Source organism: Anastrepha obliqua, chromosome 1 (genome assembly GCF_027943255.1).
Source record: "Anastrepha obliqua isolate idAnaObli1 chromosome 1, idAnaObli1_1.0, whole genome shotgun sequence".
In the NCBI taxonomy this organism is placed as follows: domain Eukaryota; kingdom Metazoa; phylum Arthropoda; class Insecta; order Diptera; family Tephritidae; genus Anastrepha; species Anastrepha obliqua.
The window spans coordinates 39,484,631-39,501,660 of record NC_072892.1 but is presented as its reverse complement, the minus strand read 5'-3'; the positions used below and the strand labels follow the sequence as shown (position 1 = coordinate 39,501,660).

Below are 17,030 nucleotides of genomic sequence, written 5' to 3'. Positions count from 1 at the left end.
AAAAGGCATAGGAGTGACCGAGTCGCTTTTATACTTTGAACATTTCGCATCCTCGGCATTAGCGTCAGGTAATCACGTTTCCGTATTAAGTTTAGACTTCGAGAAAGCATTCGATAGAATTGGCATTCATGTTATCCTTAACCAACTCAAGCGCTGGAAAATCGGAAACAAAATATATAAATTCGTTAAATCCTTTTTAAGTAATCGCAAGTTTTCAGTCAGCGTTAATAATTGTAAATCACAGGCTCATAGACTCTTTAATGGTATACCACAAGGTTCACCTCTCTCAGTAACATTGTTCACAATAGCTTTCAATGAAATTAGTTCAATTATCGCCTCTAATGCCGAGGTGGAACATGTTATATATGCTGATGATGTTTTAATATTTTCTAAATCAAAAAACCTTAACGAAGTCACTTATACTTTCCTGAACATTTTAAGCAGTATAAGCAAATGGTCAGAAACATCAGGCGCTAACATCTCAGCAAATAAATGCGCTACTTTTCATATATGTAGAAAACGTAAATGTTGCTTCCCCAGTTTGTCCTTTTCCAATGTACTAATCCCACATTCTAACACACTAAGGATTTTAGGCTTAACATTCGACAAAAAACTTACATATAAAGAACATTGTAAAGCCATTAGAATAAGCTTATTTTTAAGGCTTAACATAATTAAGTTTTTATCTTCTAAGCATTCCCACGTTCATCCACACACACTTGCTAACGTAACAAAGGCCTTACTGTTATCCAAAATCGATTTTGGCCTTTGTATTTACGGTCACTGTGCCAAAGAAAATATCAAACTACTAAATGCTCCTTACCATGCGGCAGCTAGAAGGAGTATCCGCGCGTTTCCAACATCACCAACAAAAGCTGTTCTTGCAGAAGCAGGATTACCGGATATACCACACAGAGTCAACCGCAACACAATAATGCTCCTACCCAAGCTTCTTCACTGCAGAAATAAAATATTACTTGGACTAGTCAACTCAGCGAAGCAACAACATAAAAATACCCGCAAACCGTCCACCATACAACGTTGTGTTGAACTAATGCACAAACTGAATGTCACATCAGATGCGATTTTGCCACCAATCCCAGTTTTCCCACCAGGCTTGAATCCAAAAATTAGTTTTATCGCGGATTTGCTGAAATTCCCCAAAGAGTCTACCTCCTCTAATGAATACGTCCAACATTTTAATGAAATCGTTGCTCCTTTAAGAAACGAATGGGAGTTCGTTTATACCGATGGATCTAAAACAGACACCAGTACATCGTTTGCAGTCACAAACCAGCTTGGTGTCACAATTTCAGTCGGGGCTTTACCTTCCTACTGCTCAGTATTCACAGCGGAAGCAGCTGCATTGCTTGAAGCGGTAGTTTACACCTCCAACAAAGGCGGAAAATTCATTATTTGCAGCGATAGTAAATCCGTAATGGACGCTATATTGAACCACTCTAACGAAACTCCAATAATCACTGAAATCCGAAACAATATCGCATTAAATAAAAATTCCATAAGGATCATGTGGGTTCCGGGTCATGCCGGAATACAAGGCAACGAATGCGCTGATACTAGAGCCAAAGAAGCTGCCCAAGAACCCCTTCACATCAGTGCACATTTTACTACCAAAGATATTCGAAAAATTGCACTAAAATCTCTTCAGGATGCATACAATAGCCAATGGTTTAATTATCAACACCACTACAAGAAGTTCAACCCTACTGGCATCAAGCCGATATATCCTACACACATGCCTTCCAAGAACCTCAAGATATTTACACGCCTTCGAATCGGTCACACTATAGCCACCCATGTTCACATACTAAACAGCACAGTCAAACCAGCCTGTCCTTTTTGCAACTCAGACGACTACACGACTTCACACCTCCTCGATACCTGCCCAGGATTGAAATGCACTAGAAATGCAATTCACCCTAACTTTGAACTTTCGAAGCTACTCCACAACACAGATGAAAATAGCATTAATTTAATTTGTAAATTTATTAAACTTACTAAATTAAAACTTTAACTCTTTGCGAAAACTAGATATGCATACATATATAAAATTATACTCCGGTCAAACTCACACTACCCACTAATCTTTTAAAACTCCCTCAACTCCTCTCTCCCATCCTCTTGTTTAGTTACTTACCTATATTATTACTCTAATTAAGATACCATAAGCCGAAGGCCCTGGCAGCCAGTGCTTATTTCGTAAGTGGAATAGTTATTAATAACTGTTACTCTTTTAAATAAATAAAAAATAAATAAAAATAAAATTCATTACAAATATTTTCATCTTTATGTAACTCTTCATAATCTCAAACTCAGCCGTAATATAAAAAGGTGCGTCCACATTGAATGGCGCTCTAGGCTTTCTCATACTTCGATGTCAAGTTTGCAGCAGATTAAAGAGATTACATTTATTAGGGACGCGCAATTGCATTCAGCTCATGGGCATAGCTAGGAGCGAGGTAGCTTAGCCATTGGCTAGAGAGACTACGGCCTTGAACCAATAAGACCTGAGCCACTCCCAGACATGGGACGAAGTACCATGTAGGGACGCTCAAAAGTGAAGATCTAAGGCTACGAGACGTGAGTTGATGCCAAACTGTAGATCTACGCCAGGCTAATTCCTTACTCGAAGGATATAATAAAAAGAAATTTAAACATCTCATAAACCTCGCCTACTGGCATTCTCACTGTTCTTTGCAGACTGCGCAGTTATGGTCTATGTAATGACTCCTGTCGATTCTGTGTTTTATTTCAGAAAAACATCATTTGCTTCCCGAATGCGAAGAAGAAGAAGAAGTAAATTGCGGCAGGTGCTGTCTCCTGGTAGCCAATCGATGACACAAATTCTCGTTTGAACGGTCGGTCAAATAAACGCTATCATTTTGGGAGTTTACGAATTGCTCAAATTGCTTTGGTGTGGGATCATGCGCCTTTTGCATCTTGTAAAGCTTGACGTTGAGGTCATTTTTTATTATGCGACGGATGCTACGGTCAGATATTTTCAGTTCTTTCGTTGCAGTCTTTTGATGAGCGCCTCCATGATGTTTCGCGATGCTACCAGTTTCATTGTAACAAGTAATGGTGCGGTAAACAAAAACTTTATTTACTTTAAGGTGCTTGAGCTCACGAACAATCGCTGGTTGTGAGTTTCCAGCCAAATGTAATGCAATCCCAGTATCACCCATTACTGATTTTCTTATTTCGCATTTGCTCACGGCAAAATGCTTCTGCGCGCTTGCAAACAATACTCGGACTGCCATTTAGCCAACTAACAGACAGCTGATGCCTGAACATAAGATGCGCGAGCGGTCTGAAGTTGCTTACACTTCGGGTGCTGGACCCTGTAATTGCTCATAAATTATAACTAACTAAGAAATTAAAACGGCCGCCGTAGCCGAATGGGTTGGTGCGTGATCACCATTCGGAATTCACTGAGAGGTCGTTGGTTCGAATCTCGGTGAAAGCAAAATTAATAAAAACATTTTTCTAATAGCGGTCGTCCCTCGGCAGGGAATGGCAAACCTCCGAGTGTATTTCTGCGATGAAAAAGTTCCTCATAAAAATATCTGTCGTTCGGAGTCGGCTTGAAACTGTAGGTCCCTCCATTTGTGAGGAACAACATCAAGACGCACACCACAAATAGGAGGAGGAGCTCGACCAAACACCTAACAGAAGTGTACGCGCCAATTATTTATTTTATTTTTAAGAAATTAAATCAGATTTCTAGAGAGAAAGCAAACTTATGGTAACTGGCCTGAAATTGCTTTTTGGATTGGTTCAAAATTGAAGACCTAAAACTTTAAGTACAAAGAATTTTCTGGATAAATTTTATGTATTATAAAAGATTCTCATTACTATATTTGAAATATGTAAAGGTGGGCAAAAAAAAAAAAGATTGAGAAGATAATTAATCGTCTGACTATGTGTTTGAATAACTTTTTTAATAAATAAAGAAAATTATTTTGAGTGCTAAAAATCTATATTTTGACCTTTACGCGCTCCATCACTTGTTGTTTGTATAAAGCATGACGAGTAGTGTTGCTATCGTTCGATCTAGCAAAACCACATATTTTGTGCTTATTTCAAACTGCTGCATTTTGCATTTTGCACTGATGGCTTCTTCTCTTCAGCTTCTTTTTTTGTTTTGGTCTTGCCTCTTATTTGCCATCGTCTTGCATTGCCTTTGTAATTTGCATTTCAACTCAAAAAATCCTACTCAACTGCGAAAGCACTCTTATTTCCTTTTAAGTGAATATTTTTGATACAATTTCGCGCCATTCCCCGCTCTATCGGATAAATTGTTACTACAGGACACAAAACTGCAAAACAAACTATGTCTTAATACTTGCAAGTGTTATCACTTGAAGTTTTCCAAGTCCATGAATCCCCTTTCGTCAACCTATTATGTTTCAAATGTACATAAATAACTCTTGTCTCAGTCAATGAAATTCGTAATCGTGATTATATTTTTGATTCGTATTTTACGTTTGTTATCCATTGACTGTTCAGATCTATTCGGCCAAATAAATTTCAATGCTCCTTATAGAGTACTTCGCTCTTATAATACATTTTATGTTGAAGATCTCAGTTCTAATTATCTTAATTTCGCCCTTCTTACAAATAAACTATCCATTTAATTTTAGTTCTTAAGGTTTTGTTATTTTGAACTGTACTACTGACTAGATGTCAGTAAGGTTGTTACCATTGTTAAAGAAATAAAATACTCTTGTGATATTGGAAAGAGAAACAATTGGCAATTCTATCCAAATATATTTTTATTAAAGATGAATTAAAACTGCCGAGTAAAAAGTTATAAAAAAACCAAATTGGACGATTCATTTTTTCACTCCATTTTGTTTGCCTTCCTTTCCATATTCCAAATAAGTGAGAATCTTTTACAGAAGATTTGCCTTGAAAAAATAATTTTTTTTTAACCATCACTAGATATCATAATTTTATTGTGTAATGATTGTTTCTTAGCCAAGCCCATGATTCAATTATACAAGGTTAAGTAAAGTTTGACAACTGATTTCGGATGCTACTTAATCCATTGATGCAATTTGGAAGCAAGGGAAAAAAGGGCATAAGTTTATCCCCTTTCTGAAAATGTATTATAGTAAAAAATTAAAAAAGGTCGTTGTAAGCCATAGAATAATTTTATGTTATTTTATAAGTGGTACTTAATTATTTATATTTTTAACTTAACTATTCCCATGGATTTGTGTCATATACCATATATATGTATTTTGACCATGCATCGGATTGGAATCTACATATATGTTCCACTTGTAAACCTACACTGAAGTAATACATAAAACAACTTGAGAATAGTGGAAACTCTTAACGAGGAAAAACCACTTTTATTTCGTTACGTCCGCTAATCATAGATTTGATTTTTTAATGAGATTACCTGCAAAGTTACAAGTATAAAATCTGTGTTAAAAAAAGATAAATTTATACATATATACGCAGAAACACAAGTAGACGCCCAAAGCATTGCATACTTTACTTACAATTATCTTATCGAATGCTCATTGTTCTCTTCTTTTGTTTATTGCACCGGTTAAGATGCTTTATTCGATACTTGTTTATATTTCGATCAATCATGGTTTGCCCACCCAGCGATAGACGGAAAGGTTTTCGTGTTCGCAGATGTTCCACATTTGCTGAAACTGTTAATTGTCATTTCATCGACACCGGGTATTTATACAAAGGCACGCTCTTAACGGCAATACCTATCGCTCAGATTCTTGCGTATACGTCATTGTCCGATGCTCGAATAACGCACAAGCTGACGGAGCTGCATCTAACCGTGCATCATTCAGGCCGCCAGAAGGTGAAGTTAGCAGCACAGTTGTTTTCGCACACCCACAGCAAGTGCAATCCGAAGGTGTTATGCGTTGGGGTTCGATATGTATCAGCCCATGGAAACAGCTGAGTTCATTGATACGGTGAATGATTGGTTCGATATTTTCAATACAAAGTTTTCGAATTTTCAAACTGCTGCTGCAAAAAAGCCCTATGGGATGGACTTGGGCCAGCAGGATGAAATTATAAGTAAGATGGACGCCTTGAACGATGAAACACGCGCTTATGGACGAATTTCAATGTTGCCTTTTCAAAGAGGCATAGAACTAAGCAACAAGTCCCTCAGGGACTTATATCATTATGTTCAGGAAAAGTACTGCTTTCAGTACATTCTGACTTATCGATTAAATCAGGATGTACCGGAGCATATTTTCGGGGCGATGCGTGCCAAAGGCGGGTTGTATGACAATCCTAGTCCTACGGAATTTAAATATAGATTACGAAGATATTTATTAGGTGAATGAATGCATATATTACTCATTTCTGAATAACTTAACGCTTTCTATTAACAGCACGAAATACTTCAATATTAGTTGATCGTGGTAATGTTGAGGCCGACGAAACTAACTGCCTCCGTTTCTTTTACAGTAACTAGGAATTTATTTTATTATTTTGCTATCTTATGAAAAAAGCATTTACAATTGCCGACTCAATTTATGGATCTACGTATTTCAGTGCACAATTTGCTACATAGTACAGGTACATATATATATTATGAGTGCTGCTAAGGGATAAAATACCCTTTTATACTTAATGATACACTGTTGGTCTGAAATATATCTATTAGGGAGTACCATCTGGCACGCCAATGCTAGGATACACTTCCATGATCCCTAAAGTCTCTGAAGCTCAAGCAGGTGGACCATCGCATTAATACAGCGAGTAATGTTCTGAGGGCTGAACTCGATAGGACCACCTTCATGAAGATTGTCTTACCGAAGCATAATTGTTCAAAGGAATGGATCGTGTGATTATATCAACAATAGCCCCAAATGACCCCTAGCTTAAGTTCCACTTCAGCTTTTAGGATCTAGAGAGAAACTGTTAAAACAGTTCGTCAATAGTAAAAAGAAATTTGAAGTTTGGTCTATGTGGGACGTCAATGAACATTTTAGACTGCCGAAGATTTTCAAATGAATGAATTTCTTCACCAAAGTACTTCTTTTAAATATTTCTTTATTTTTTCCGTTCTTTCATGGCACCCACATTATTGGAATATTGTAGTAGTTGTACTCGCCAGCTCGTTCAGTCTGTATATGTCCTCGCACTTTATTTTGAAGTTTTCCCATATATCCAAGGTGACCTTGATAACTGCTTGTCTATCCGACTATTTCAGAAGCACGACCACCATCGACCCAAATAATTAAAAACGTTATTAATTTGAAAATTAATTCAATTTTATCGCAATATGATACTTACTCAAATGTTTACAGTTTGAATGGTTACGATTTTCAACGAATAATGAATAAGGCGAGGCGTCAAAATGGAAACGGTGTTGTCGACATAATAATTTGCACCAAAAGTTTAATTTTTACTACAATTTAAAAGTTTTTTCATAAGTCACGTACGTATATTTGTAAAGAAGCAACATGTTTTCAAATAAAGGAGCCGATTTGTCAAGAGGAAGCGAGAAAGCTGCTTACTTGCCTAACCTTCTATAATTGAATCATGGGCTTGGCTCATTGGCGCTTTGACACTCCCTTGTTTTAGGGCTGCATTTACGAAGGATGAGAAAAAGGGAAAAATGTTTTCCCCTTCTTGCCTAAAGGTAGTAAAAAAGTACGTAAAGTAGCTAATTAGTCCTATAATAAGAGAAAAACTAAGTAACCAATAGGTTATTACTTCTACATTAAAACAAAACAACAGAAAAATTATTGTTTTTGTTTTTAAAGCGAATATAATATTTATTTAGAATATTTTCGATATTTATCTCACACAAGAGCACGCAGAAATATGTGATGTTACTTCTGTATGTGTTTTAAGTTAGTTCGCAGTTGTAAAACAAATACTCGTATTAGTTAGATGGGAAACGAGACAAAAGTAAAAAAATGGAGTCTCTAAAGGAGTATTTTCAATACATTAAAATGGAAATGCAGCTAGTAAACAAAAATATTTCGGAAAATTATTTCACTCTTATGCATATAAAGCCATGTTTAGTAACCTTTGCATTCCTTACATTCCTCATTTCAGTATCGTACGAACGTAAATGTACGTTTCATAACTGTTTTTACAAACTTTTATTCCTGAAATAAATGCTGACTTTTAGCATCCTTCATATGCATTGAGAGAGTAACTTGTTAAACCATTGAATTTGATATAGATTTGGCTGCCATGATATGTTAACGACAGGAATGAGATAAAACAGAAAATTTAATTTCGTATTTCGAGCATAACAATATATGTATGCCCATTTGTTACCGTAAAGACATTGCGAAAGCAGAAGTTCAGTCGATCATTTCTACACATAAGAAAAACATTGGAGTTAGAAGAGTTAAAATTGAAAAAATTACAAATTTATTAGTTTATTGTTTAAAATTTGTCTACCTTAATATACTTGGCGTCCCTAAAATTATATTAGTAAGAGTTAGGAAAATATATTCATATAGTCTAAAACTAATACATCGAAAATTTTCTATATTGATAATATAATTTACTTTTAGTAATTGTGATGATTCGGGCAGAAATCAAAAACCTGTAAACCAAAAATCTTAAAAATTGTTAATTCATAAATATATCACTACAACTTACGTGTAAATGTAGACGTAAAACGCGAGGACTTGCTCGTGTAGGTGTTGCGCATGCATCTACGTACAGCATATTGTTCTAGACCGGGTAGGGTATCGACGTGAAGAGCTAGTTCGGAAGCCAAATTGATTTCAGTGGTATCAGAACTAGGCACATAATGACTGTCACATGTCAAACACTTACTAGGTATTTGCGCCATCATACACAGCACGATCAATGTCATCTATGAAATTGTCCGTAGCACCACATGTGACGATAGTAGAAATACGCGCATACTTGCCTCCGTTTCTAAAAACCAGCTCTCTTAACACACACCTTCCGCTGCACTTGCTCGTCTGTGAAGTCCTACAAATAAAAATTTTTAAAACCAATTTATTAGCAAATATTCTAACAGAACTTACTAACTGTAGTTTATGTATTGTATGTTAGGTGGTCACTATTATATTTGCAAAAACGCTGAAAGGCGACTCCAAATAATCGACTACCACCATACGTAAAACATAATCGACCTAAATAGTGAAAAATGACATTAATTTACAAAATAATTAGCTTTTATTATTATACTTACTTGAACGTTTACAAGCAGATAAATGATTTTCAATGAATAATAACAAAGCAAAGCGTCAAAGTGAAAACGATGTTGCCGACCACATAATTTGCACCAAAAGTTTAATTTTTACTACAATTTAAAAGTTTTTTCATAAAAAATGTAATGTAGGTATATTTTTTTCTAAATTTATAGTGAAGATTTGGTTTGATTCATCTGAAGATGATAGTTGTCTTATTCTTTTCCATTTCTTGAAAGTATTACGTGGTCGTATAATGTCTGCGGATCACATCATAATAATAGTAACTTATCTGAACCGCTATCTGTTGACATAGTGCTGAAATATCTAAATTATTTGCCACCAATAATTAGTTCTGAGGAGCCGAACTGAATTCTTTGTGACATAAACCGAAATGAATTCACGTCTTCGTTATCATTTATTTTATCAGCCTGCTATGTGCATAGTTCAGAATCGCATCGAAGTGGGACACGCGCTATTTTCAAGTTATGTTTATATGCACTTTCTTAAAATTTTTAATTTAGACCACTTTCATAATTAACACTAAATGAATTTCGTATAACGTTGAAATTACATCCACTATCTGAAGGTTCATTTTTGACGATATATACATTAAATACATATACAGGGTTGGCCATCTTAAACTGACCCATGTGATTATTAAAAAAATATGGAAAAAGAAACATTTTTTTGTGTTTCATTGTGAAAAACATTTAATTTAGTTCAAGGAGATTCGTTTACATCACTTTTTGAATATGATATCGCGCAAGTGGTCGCCCTTAGCTCGTATAGCGTAATGTGCCCGTTTTTCGGCGTTTTCCATAGTTTTGGCCAGCGTCTCGGCCGATATGGCGGCTATTTCCCGTCGGATATTGGCCTTAAGTGCGCCTAGTGTCTTTGGCTTGTTGACGTAAACCTTAGATTTCAAATTACAGTAAAAAGTTATAGGGTTACTCAATGGGTCAGTTTAATATGGCCAACCCTGTAGTTTAAAATAATTTGAATGTGAAATAAGTGATAAACTAATTTTTTTCGATATTTTGACTAGACCACTTTCATTATTATTATTAGAAGGCCATTACGCACTGCGACCAGAGCTGATCTATTGTGAAAGGCCTATTTTGTAACCCTAGAGTTTAAGGCTTTTTAAAAAATTTAGCACAGTTTTGGGTTTGTTGTTCCAAAGATTGCATGGAGATACTACGATACCACCACTTTCATAATTATGGGCTCAGGGATTTAAACCATAAGGCAAAGTATATAGATAGCAGTGTATCAGATCAAGAGTAGCAATACGGGAGCTCCAGCGCCGCTTCTTGGTTAACAGAACGACTCAGATTATACTCAGCCTATCACTGCCACTTCGGCAGTAATCCCGAAAAAGTTATGTGGAATGTTTTATGCTGATACAACAACAGCAGCTTTTCGTAGATTATTCCGAGATTCTGGCATGTTTATATTCTTACTACGATACCAACAACTTCTAAAATTTGATTCCATATAATTAACATGTCGTGCTTTTTCAAAAAAAAAATTCAAATTAAATCGATGAAAATAAATGGAAAACAAAATAAATCTATAAAAATTATAAGTTACGCAAAAAAATAAAACACGTATAATAATTTTAAAATTTTTTTTATAAAAATGTCAAAATTTTGTGGTGTAATTTCAAAGCATACAAATGCCGAAGATTTCGAACCGTTGCGTTTCAGTCACTTGGAAATGCTCACCAACTGGCTGGCTAGTGAGACGGAATCGCTCGAAACAGACTTTCAAACTAAAGGTGAAGCTGTGCAAGATCAGCAACTGCGAGTGATACAGAATGAAAACAATGTAATATAAAACTTGGAATAAAAACTTAAACTTCTCGCGCTCTTATTCACGCACTCTACGCCATTGCAGCTTACACAAATTCACGATATAATGCAGACGCTTAAGCAAAGAATAGCAGCCACAGAACTAGAAATTAATGTGAATGAGTCGAGTATAAAAATGCTTGAAAACAATATTAGAGCGCTGGAGGAGTATGCCAAGAGACCACTTACGCCAGCTGGCGTTACCTGTGGTTGTCCTCTCGTTTGTAGGCAACATCAACAGCACAACATGTGGAATTTGTTGCAGGACACAGATCGCACCATGGCACAGCTCAATACGCTGATGGATGAGATACATGAACTGGAACCATATGTGGAGCGTATGAGTAATCCGTATTATACTGTGAGAAATGCTGCATTTTTCAATATATGTTGCGTTAATGCACAACTAGCAAATGACAGAATATTTTCTCTTTAGATAAGCAGCATATTGGATTGCCATTTGACGACTTTGAAACAAACCGAAGCGAATCTAGATCGTTTGGTTGATAAGATGAATGCGGTCGATGGCCTATTTCAATTGATGATGCGTGAGTGCAAAAATATCTATATAATTTGTGTATTTAACTCCCAGCATAGACACTCTAATGCAATGTGAAGTCATAATGGATTCCCATAGGAAAATCAGTACCACGACAGTTGGGCATATGTCCAGATTTATATTTGACCACAGTCTGTCACGCTAGAAACCTCCCACAATTACATAAATAACAACATTTTGATCCTTAGTGATCCATTTTAAAATATAAATGTTGCTCATACTTCTCTAAGGAATGATCTATGACACACATTCGGTATATAACAATTTGCGATTGCCGACGGTTAAAAATACTACTCAATAGTATTTTTTATCTTTCGATTTAAAAATAAGAGCAGCTAATGATTTCCATTAATGCATTCTGAAGTTCACTCACTCACAGTTACAATTAATTATGTTTTTCCTTTCAAAGTTTTCCAATTATTGAGATTTGCTTAATTTACTTATACAGGACATCTTGCCGATTCACGTCGAAACAGAGCAAATCCCGTTCCACCTAACTGCAAGCTGAACAGATGACGATTCCATTTTAAATATGAAAATAATTTTCGTTTAGTGTAGTATTAAATGCTTAGTATATTGATTTACTTTTTAGCTCATTAGCGTACTCAAATTCACTTTTTAACATAACAAATAATGTATTTTCGGTGCAATGAAAAACAATTTAGTAAATGAATGAGTTCCCTGAACCATTGCGGCGAGATGATGTTTGACTGTATGAATTCCTATATACTAACGAACGCTTTGTAACTATTTTTGGACACTTTTAAAGTTTAGTTACATAAGAATAGTGTGTGAAACGGCTTAAAAATAAGTGTCTAACAACTTTCATCGTATAATCACGAGTCAGTGCGGAAGAAGATTACATCATCAGCTATAATGCTTGTGGTTGTCTTTTGGTTACCCTGCTGATCAGTGATTTCGCCATAAGTGATTTTTCCTTGCACCATCGTGCGTTGACCTTTCTTCAAATGCTCCATGACAGTGTCGCGCAAATTTGGTTTGAAGACCACAATACGATGCCAGTCCGTACGCTGCGCCCAGTCACCGTTTTCGTATCTGCAAATTGGAAACTGAGTTAATAACTAACTTAAAAGTGGAGTGCGGCTGCAAACGCGAGAATGCTAGATAAAACGAAATGCAATGGAATTATAAATGCGCTCTATAAAAAGTGTACGACTTATACCCTCAAAGATCTATTGAATTATGAAAAATTGTGTGTAATAATTTCACTTTCACAGCATAAAAATTTAAATAACCTGTAATTAGTGTGGGTCGCCACTGAAAACATGACAACCGGATGTTCAACGGACCCGCGCATTTGTGGATCAGCGCCAACTCGTCCCAGAACGGTTACATTGTTGACAGCTTAAAGAGAATTGGATTTATTTGTAACTAATTAATTTATTATTGGTTGAAAAGAAACAAACTTTTTTCCACACGAGGCGGAGCGTCTGTGGAGCTGCAACGTGCTGCTTGTACCAACGCCATGCGTAGTGGTGAAATTAACTGCAATGAAAAACAATTTGTTTCTGATTATTTTACACTAAAATCTAAAATTATAGACTTTACCGAGCGTGCTTTCTGTGATAACATTGTTTATTTTCAATGATTGGAAGTAAAGAAAATTATAAAATATGTTAATCAAACGATTTAAAACATCGCCGGTATATCAGCTGGTTGTCAAAAATGCGTAGCAGCAACGGGCCGCGATTGTGCGACATCTGTCGCGGAAACAGGAGAGTTAGAAACTGTCGCCAGCAGATGTCACGAAGGGTAGTAGGTAATTATTTTTTACATATCTGCCCTTCAAATTAATAAAATTGAAACTTTAATAAACAGAATTTCGTACAAATTACTTGCAACAAAAGCAAAACGTTTTGTTTAATTGCAAAAGGGATTGCAAAAAAAGGGGTTTATTACATATTCGGCCTTGTAGTCGCATAGTATTCCTGGCAAAATTTACGTACCCCATGTCATGTTTCTCAGAGAACGTATACAATTTACGTTCTCTGTTTCTTTGTACTACAGGGTGTCACGTCATATTCAAGACAAGCACCGCCTATTGAATTCTCTAACACAACACTAGAAAACGTGTAAATAACGGCATACCAGAATACTCCGCTAATATAGGTATGTTTCTTTAATCGCGTGGCTACATGGAAGAAGAAGACGTCATATTACATTTGAGAATTTTATTCATTAGAAATGTTTGCGGTGAATTTCTTGTGACGTACGTAAAATACTTTGCCTTTGTGTGTATTAGAAAAAGCTCATCATAGTATTGCTTGGATTACATCCAGAATACCCAAAGTTGAGACGCCAGTAATACCTATTTTTAAAGCTGCCAGAGCTTTGCATACCCAATAAAGTAGACTTTGTGAGGATATTGGATCTCGTACATTTCTTGAAATATGTAAAATGTCATATTTCTTAGTTTAGGGGCAGCACTTCCTTTGCGAGTTGCCGCCAGCAAGAATAGAAATAGTTTTAATTAACCAACAACGACAATTTGCAGTTTTGCTGCCTGATGTCGTGCTGTCGTCAAAATAATTACGTTCATAAGAACGTATGTGTGTTATTTCAATATTTGATTATTATTAATATATTATTTCACTCAAAATTGTGGATCACTGACGTAACTGGGATCACAAAGCTGGCTGGCGTATCCCCCGTGATAAATCTGTCATCCTTGGTTGCCACGTCTCTAAGAGATTCAGCCCAACTCCGATGATCATTTCAGATGTATTCACACACTCGCCCAATCAGTCGTTGTTCAGACAGCACCCAGCAAGAAGAGTGGCGGTCATGTTACCCTTCACGTAACCGCCACGCGTGGCCGTTAAACTGTCACTAACCACGCCCCTTTACAATCACGTTGTTAAAAGCGTTGGGAAAATCGTGCCAAAAATTTTGTGTACGTGTGATTTTTTATCCCTTTCATACATCGTTCCCTTAGTATTAAAATAGCCTATAAATTTTTTGATGTTTTGAGAAAATGAATTTCAAACTTTTTGTCGAAAGTAGCTCTCACTCAAATCTCGTTATGTCTGTAAATATTTATTATTTTTTGACTGACGTTTTGACCCACTTTGTGGAACTAGAATTTGACAAAATTTTGACCACATATAAAATCGACGATGGAGAATCCAAAAATTCAATAAAAAAATAATAGCCTATGAGCACATAGGCACTTGTTATACTAAGGGGACGACATATGGATTCGTTTGCCAGTGCCAGTTTCATATAAACGTAGCGACGAACAAAATAACTTTTAGGCCAGCGGCGACAGCACAGCGCGATAGCCCAGCGGCTAGCAATGTGGGCTTCCGATCCGAAATCCTTGGTTCGAATCACAAAAAAAATTTTTTTTTTTATACATTTATTTCATTTTGTTTTATGATATGTTTATGAGCAGATTTTTTTCATGGTAGAAATACACTCGGTGTTTTGCCATTGCCTGCTGATGGGCGACCGCTATTAAAAAATGTTTTTATTAATTTTGCTTTCACCGAGATTCGAACTGACGTTTTCTCTGTGAATTCTGAATAGTAGTCACGCACCAACCCACTCGGCTACGGTGTTTGTTTACTTTGACTGATTCAAAAATTAGGAAAAATATATGAATGAAATTTGCTTACTGCTTACATACAGTGCACTCGCGATAACTCGAACTAATTAAAACAGGCGCTGTTCGATTTATCGAATTTGTTCGACTTATCAATTGAGTGTGCCATGTTAAAAAAACAGTCATCGATATCGATTTTTCGATCGTTTGTTGAAAATGGAAGCCAGTAGAAAATTTCTGTAGTATAGTTTCGTTATACGAATTACATTTTGGTCCATTGGCTGGATCAATGGTGTCGCATTCGGCGGCATAAACATAGTTAAAATTAAACCATCCTCGGACTTTAGTTCGATTTCGTTGGGATGTGATGGGGCATTATCAATTAGAAGAAGAGCCTTCTCAGGTAGTCCCCCATCTTTCAAATATTTTCTTACCTAAATATTAAAGTCATTTAACTTGGTTAAAAAAATTGTTTTAATGAATCTGGATTTTACCTGCGGCACGAACGAATTATGAAACCAGTCTTTGAAAATCGCCGACGTCATCCAGGCTGATTTGGAATTTTTGTACTCCACCGGACAGTTAAAATTTTTGAAAACACGAGGATTTCTTGCTTTGTCAATAACGAGAAGTTTAAGCTTATGGTTGCCGGTAGCGTTAGTGCAAGCCATAAATTGCCTTATCTTTCTTTTTTATAAGACTTATGGTGGACTTGGCTACCAGATATTCCTTCGCTAGAGAAGTAACACTACGTCCACGTTTAATTTTGTTAAGGACTTCAGCCCTCTCTTTTAATGTTAAACACTTCAACCTTTTACGATCCATTACTCACGTGCACTGATACACTACAAATGACAAATTTAAAGCAATTTGGTCAATGCAAGATGTTGTTACCAGAAAACTAACGGGATATTAACGCCGAAATATTCATATGGACAATACACTAGTATACATATAATATATATATTTACATATACTATTACATATGTATCTATGTACAAAATGTACATGTTTGAAAAGAATGTGTGTACAAATAAATTTGTTTTTTTGTTCGAGTTATAGCGCTTTTTTATTGTTCGAGTTACAAAGAAGTCAATAGGGGAAAAAATGTGTTCGAGTTAGCACGTCGTTCGACTTAGCGGCTATTCGAGTTACCGCGAGACTAACGAGTCCGAGGGTTCCGTAAGTAAAAAAAAATTATTTTTATTTATCAATTCATTTTACCTGTTCTAGAGCCCAGTTGAAACTGAAGCTGAAGCTACAAATGTAATACTTATAAACTAAAATATTATTTAGAAGTTCAGCTGACGTCTGTTGAAATAAGTATTGCAAAAAAATAATAATTTATTAAATTGTTATTATTGCGGAAATATTGTTAAGTGAAAAAAAACAGTTTGTCGAACTTTGCAGTTTATTGACATTTGAGTTCATTAAATTGCTACTATTGCGAAATATTGTTAAATGTTGAAAATGCAGTTTGTTGACATTAAATTGCTACTATTGCGAAATATTGTTAAATGTTGAAAATGCAGTTTGTTGACATTTGGGTTCATTAAATTATTGTTCCCAATTAATGGGTAGGGAGTGTGTTGAGTTATTGGAATGGGTAGTTGACGTAACTCCTCCCCCCTTTGACTGAAAACTCTCCTGAGTTTTTCTAGTTATCTCTATTTCGTTATGTTTTGATTTTTTATATATGTAAAATATGACTACTGTACCTAGGGCTATTAAACTGAATGTCAACGCTAGGCTATTAAAAATGTAGTTTAGTTTTTTGTGAAATCTGATTTCTTCGATCTTTTGAATGTTTTCGATCTGATTCGATACTAATTCATCAAACGTTAGCTGAG

At 35.8% G+C, this 17,030-nt stretch overlaps 2 protein-coding genes and 1 long non-coding RNA gene across 4 annotated transcripts; 1 reads left to right on the top strand and 2 right to left on the bottom strand.

Annotated features, from left to right (window-relative positions):
• Positions 1–8,644: 8,644 nt before the first annotated feature.
• Positions 8,645–9,130, bottom strand: LOC129240391 (uncharacterized). Its single transcript, XR_008582070.1, has 3 exons — positions 9,036–9,130; positions 8,818–8,979; positions 8,645–8,742 (listed from the first exon to the last, which is right to left on the bottom strand). It is a non-coding gene; the product is annotated as an uncharacterized LOC129240391 (long non-coding RNA).
• A 1,634-nt stretch (positions 9,131–10,764) lies between these two features.
• LOC129235585 (uncharacterized) lies at positions 10,765–12,318 on the top strand. 2 transcript variants are annotated; one of them, XM_054869496.1, is made up of 4 exons: positions 10,765–11,033; positions 11,103–11,394; positions 11,493–11,604; positions 12,064–12,318. In XM_054869496.1, exons 1-3 carry the CDS (start codon positions 10,845–10,847, stop codon positions 11,561–11,563), a joined length of 552 nt encoding a protein of 183 aa, XP_054725471.1. In that variant the 5' UTR covers positions 10,765–10,844; the 3' UTR covers positions 11,564–11,604; positions 12,064–12,318. The 2 variants fall into 2 exon arrangements, with proteins under 2 accessions (XP_054725471.1, XP_054725470.1); XM_054869495.1 differs by having other exon boundaries at positions 11,103–11,417.
• Positions 12,158–13,319, bottom strand: LOC129235587 (single-stranded DNA-binding protein, mitochondrial). The gene is made up of 4 exons (XM_054869497.1): positions 13,185–13,319; positions 13,043–13,121; positions 12,872–12,980; positions 12,158–12,671 (listed from the first exon to the last, which is right to left on the bottom strand). Exons 1-4 carry the CDS (start codon positions 13,206–13,208, stop codon positions 12,452–12,454), a joined length of 432 nt encoding a protein of 143 aa, XP_054725472.1. The 5' UTR covers positions 13,209–13,319; the 3' UTR covers positions 12,158–12,451.
• Positions 13,320–17,030: the final 3,711 nt, after the last annotated feature.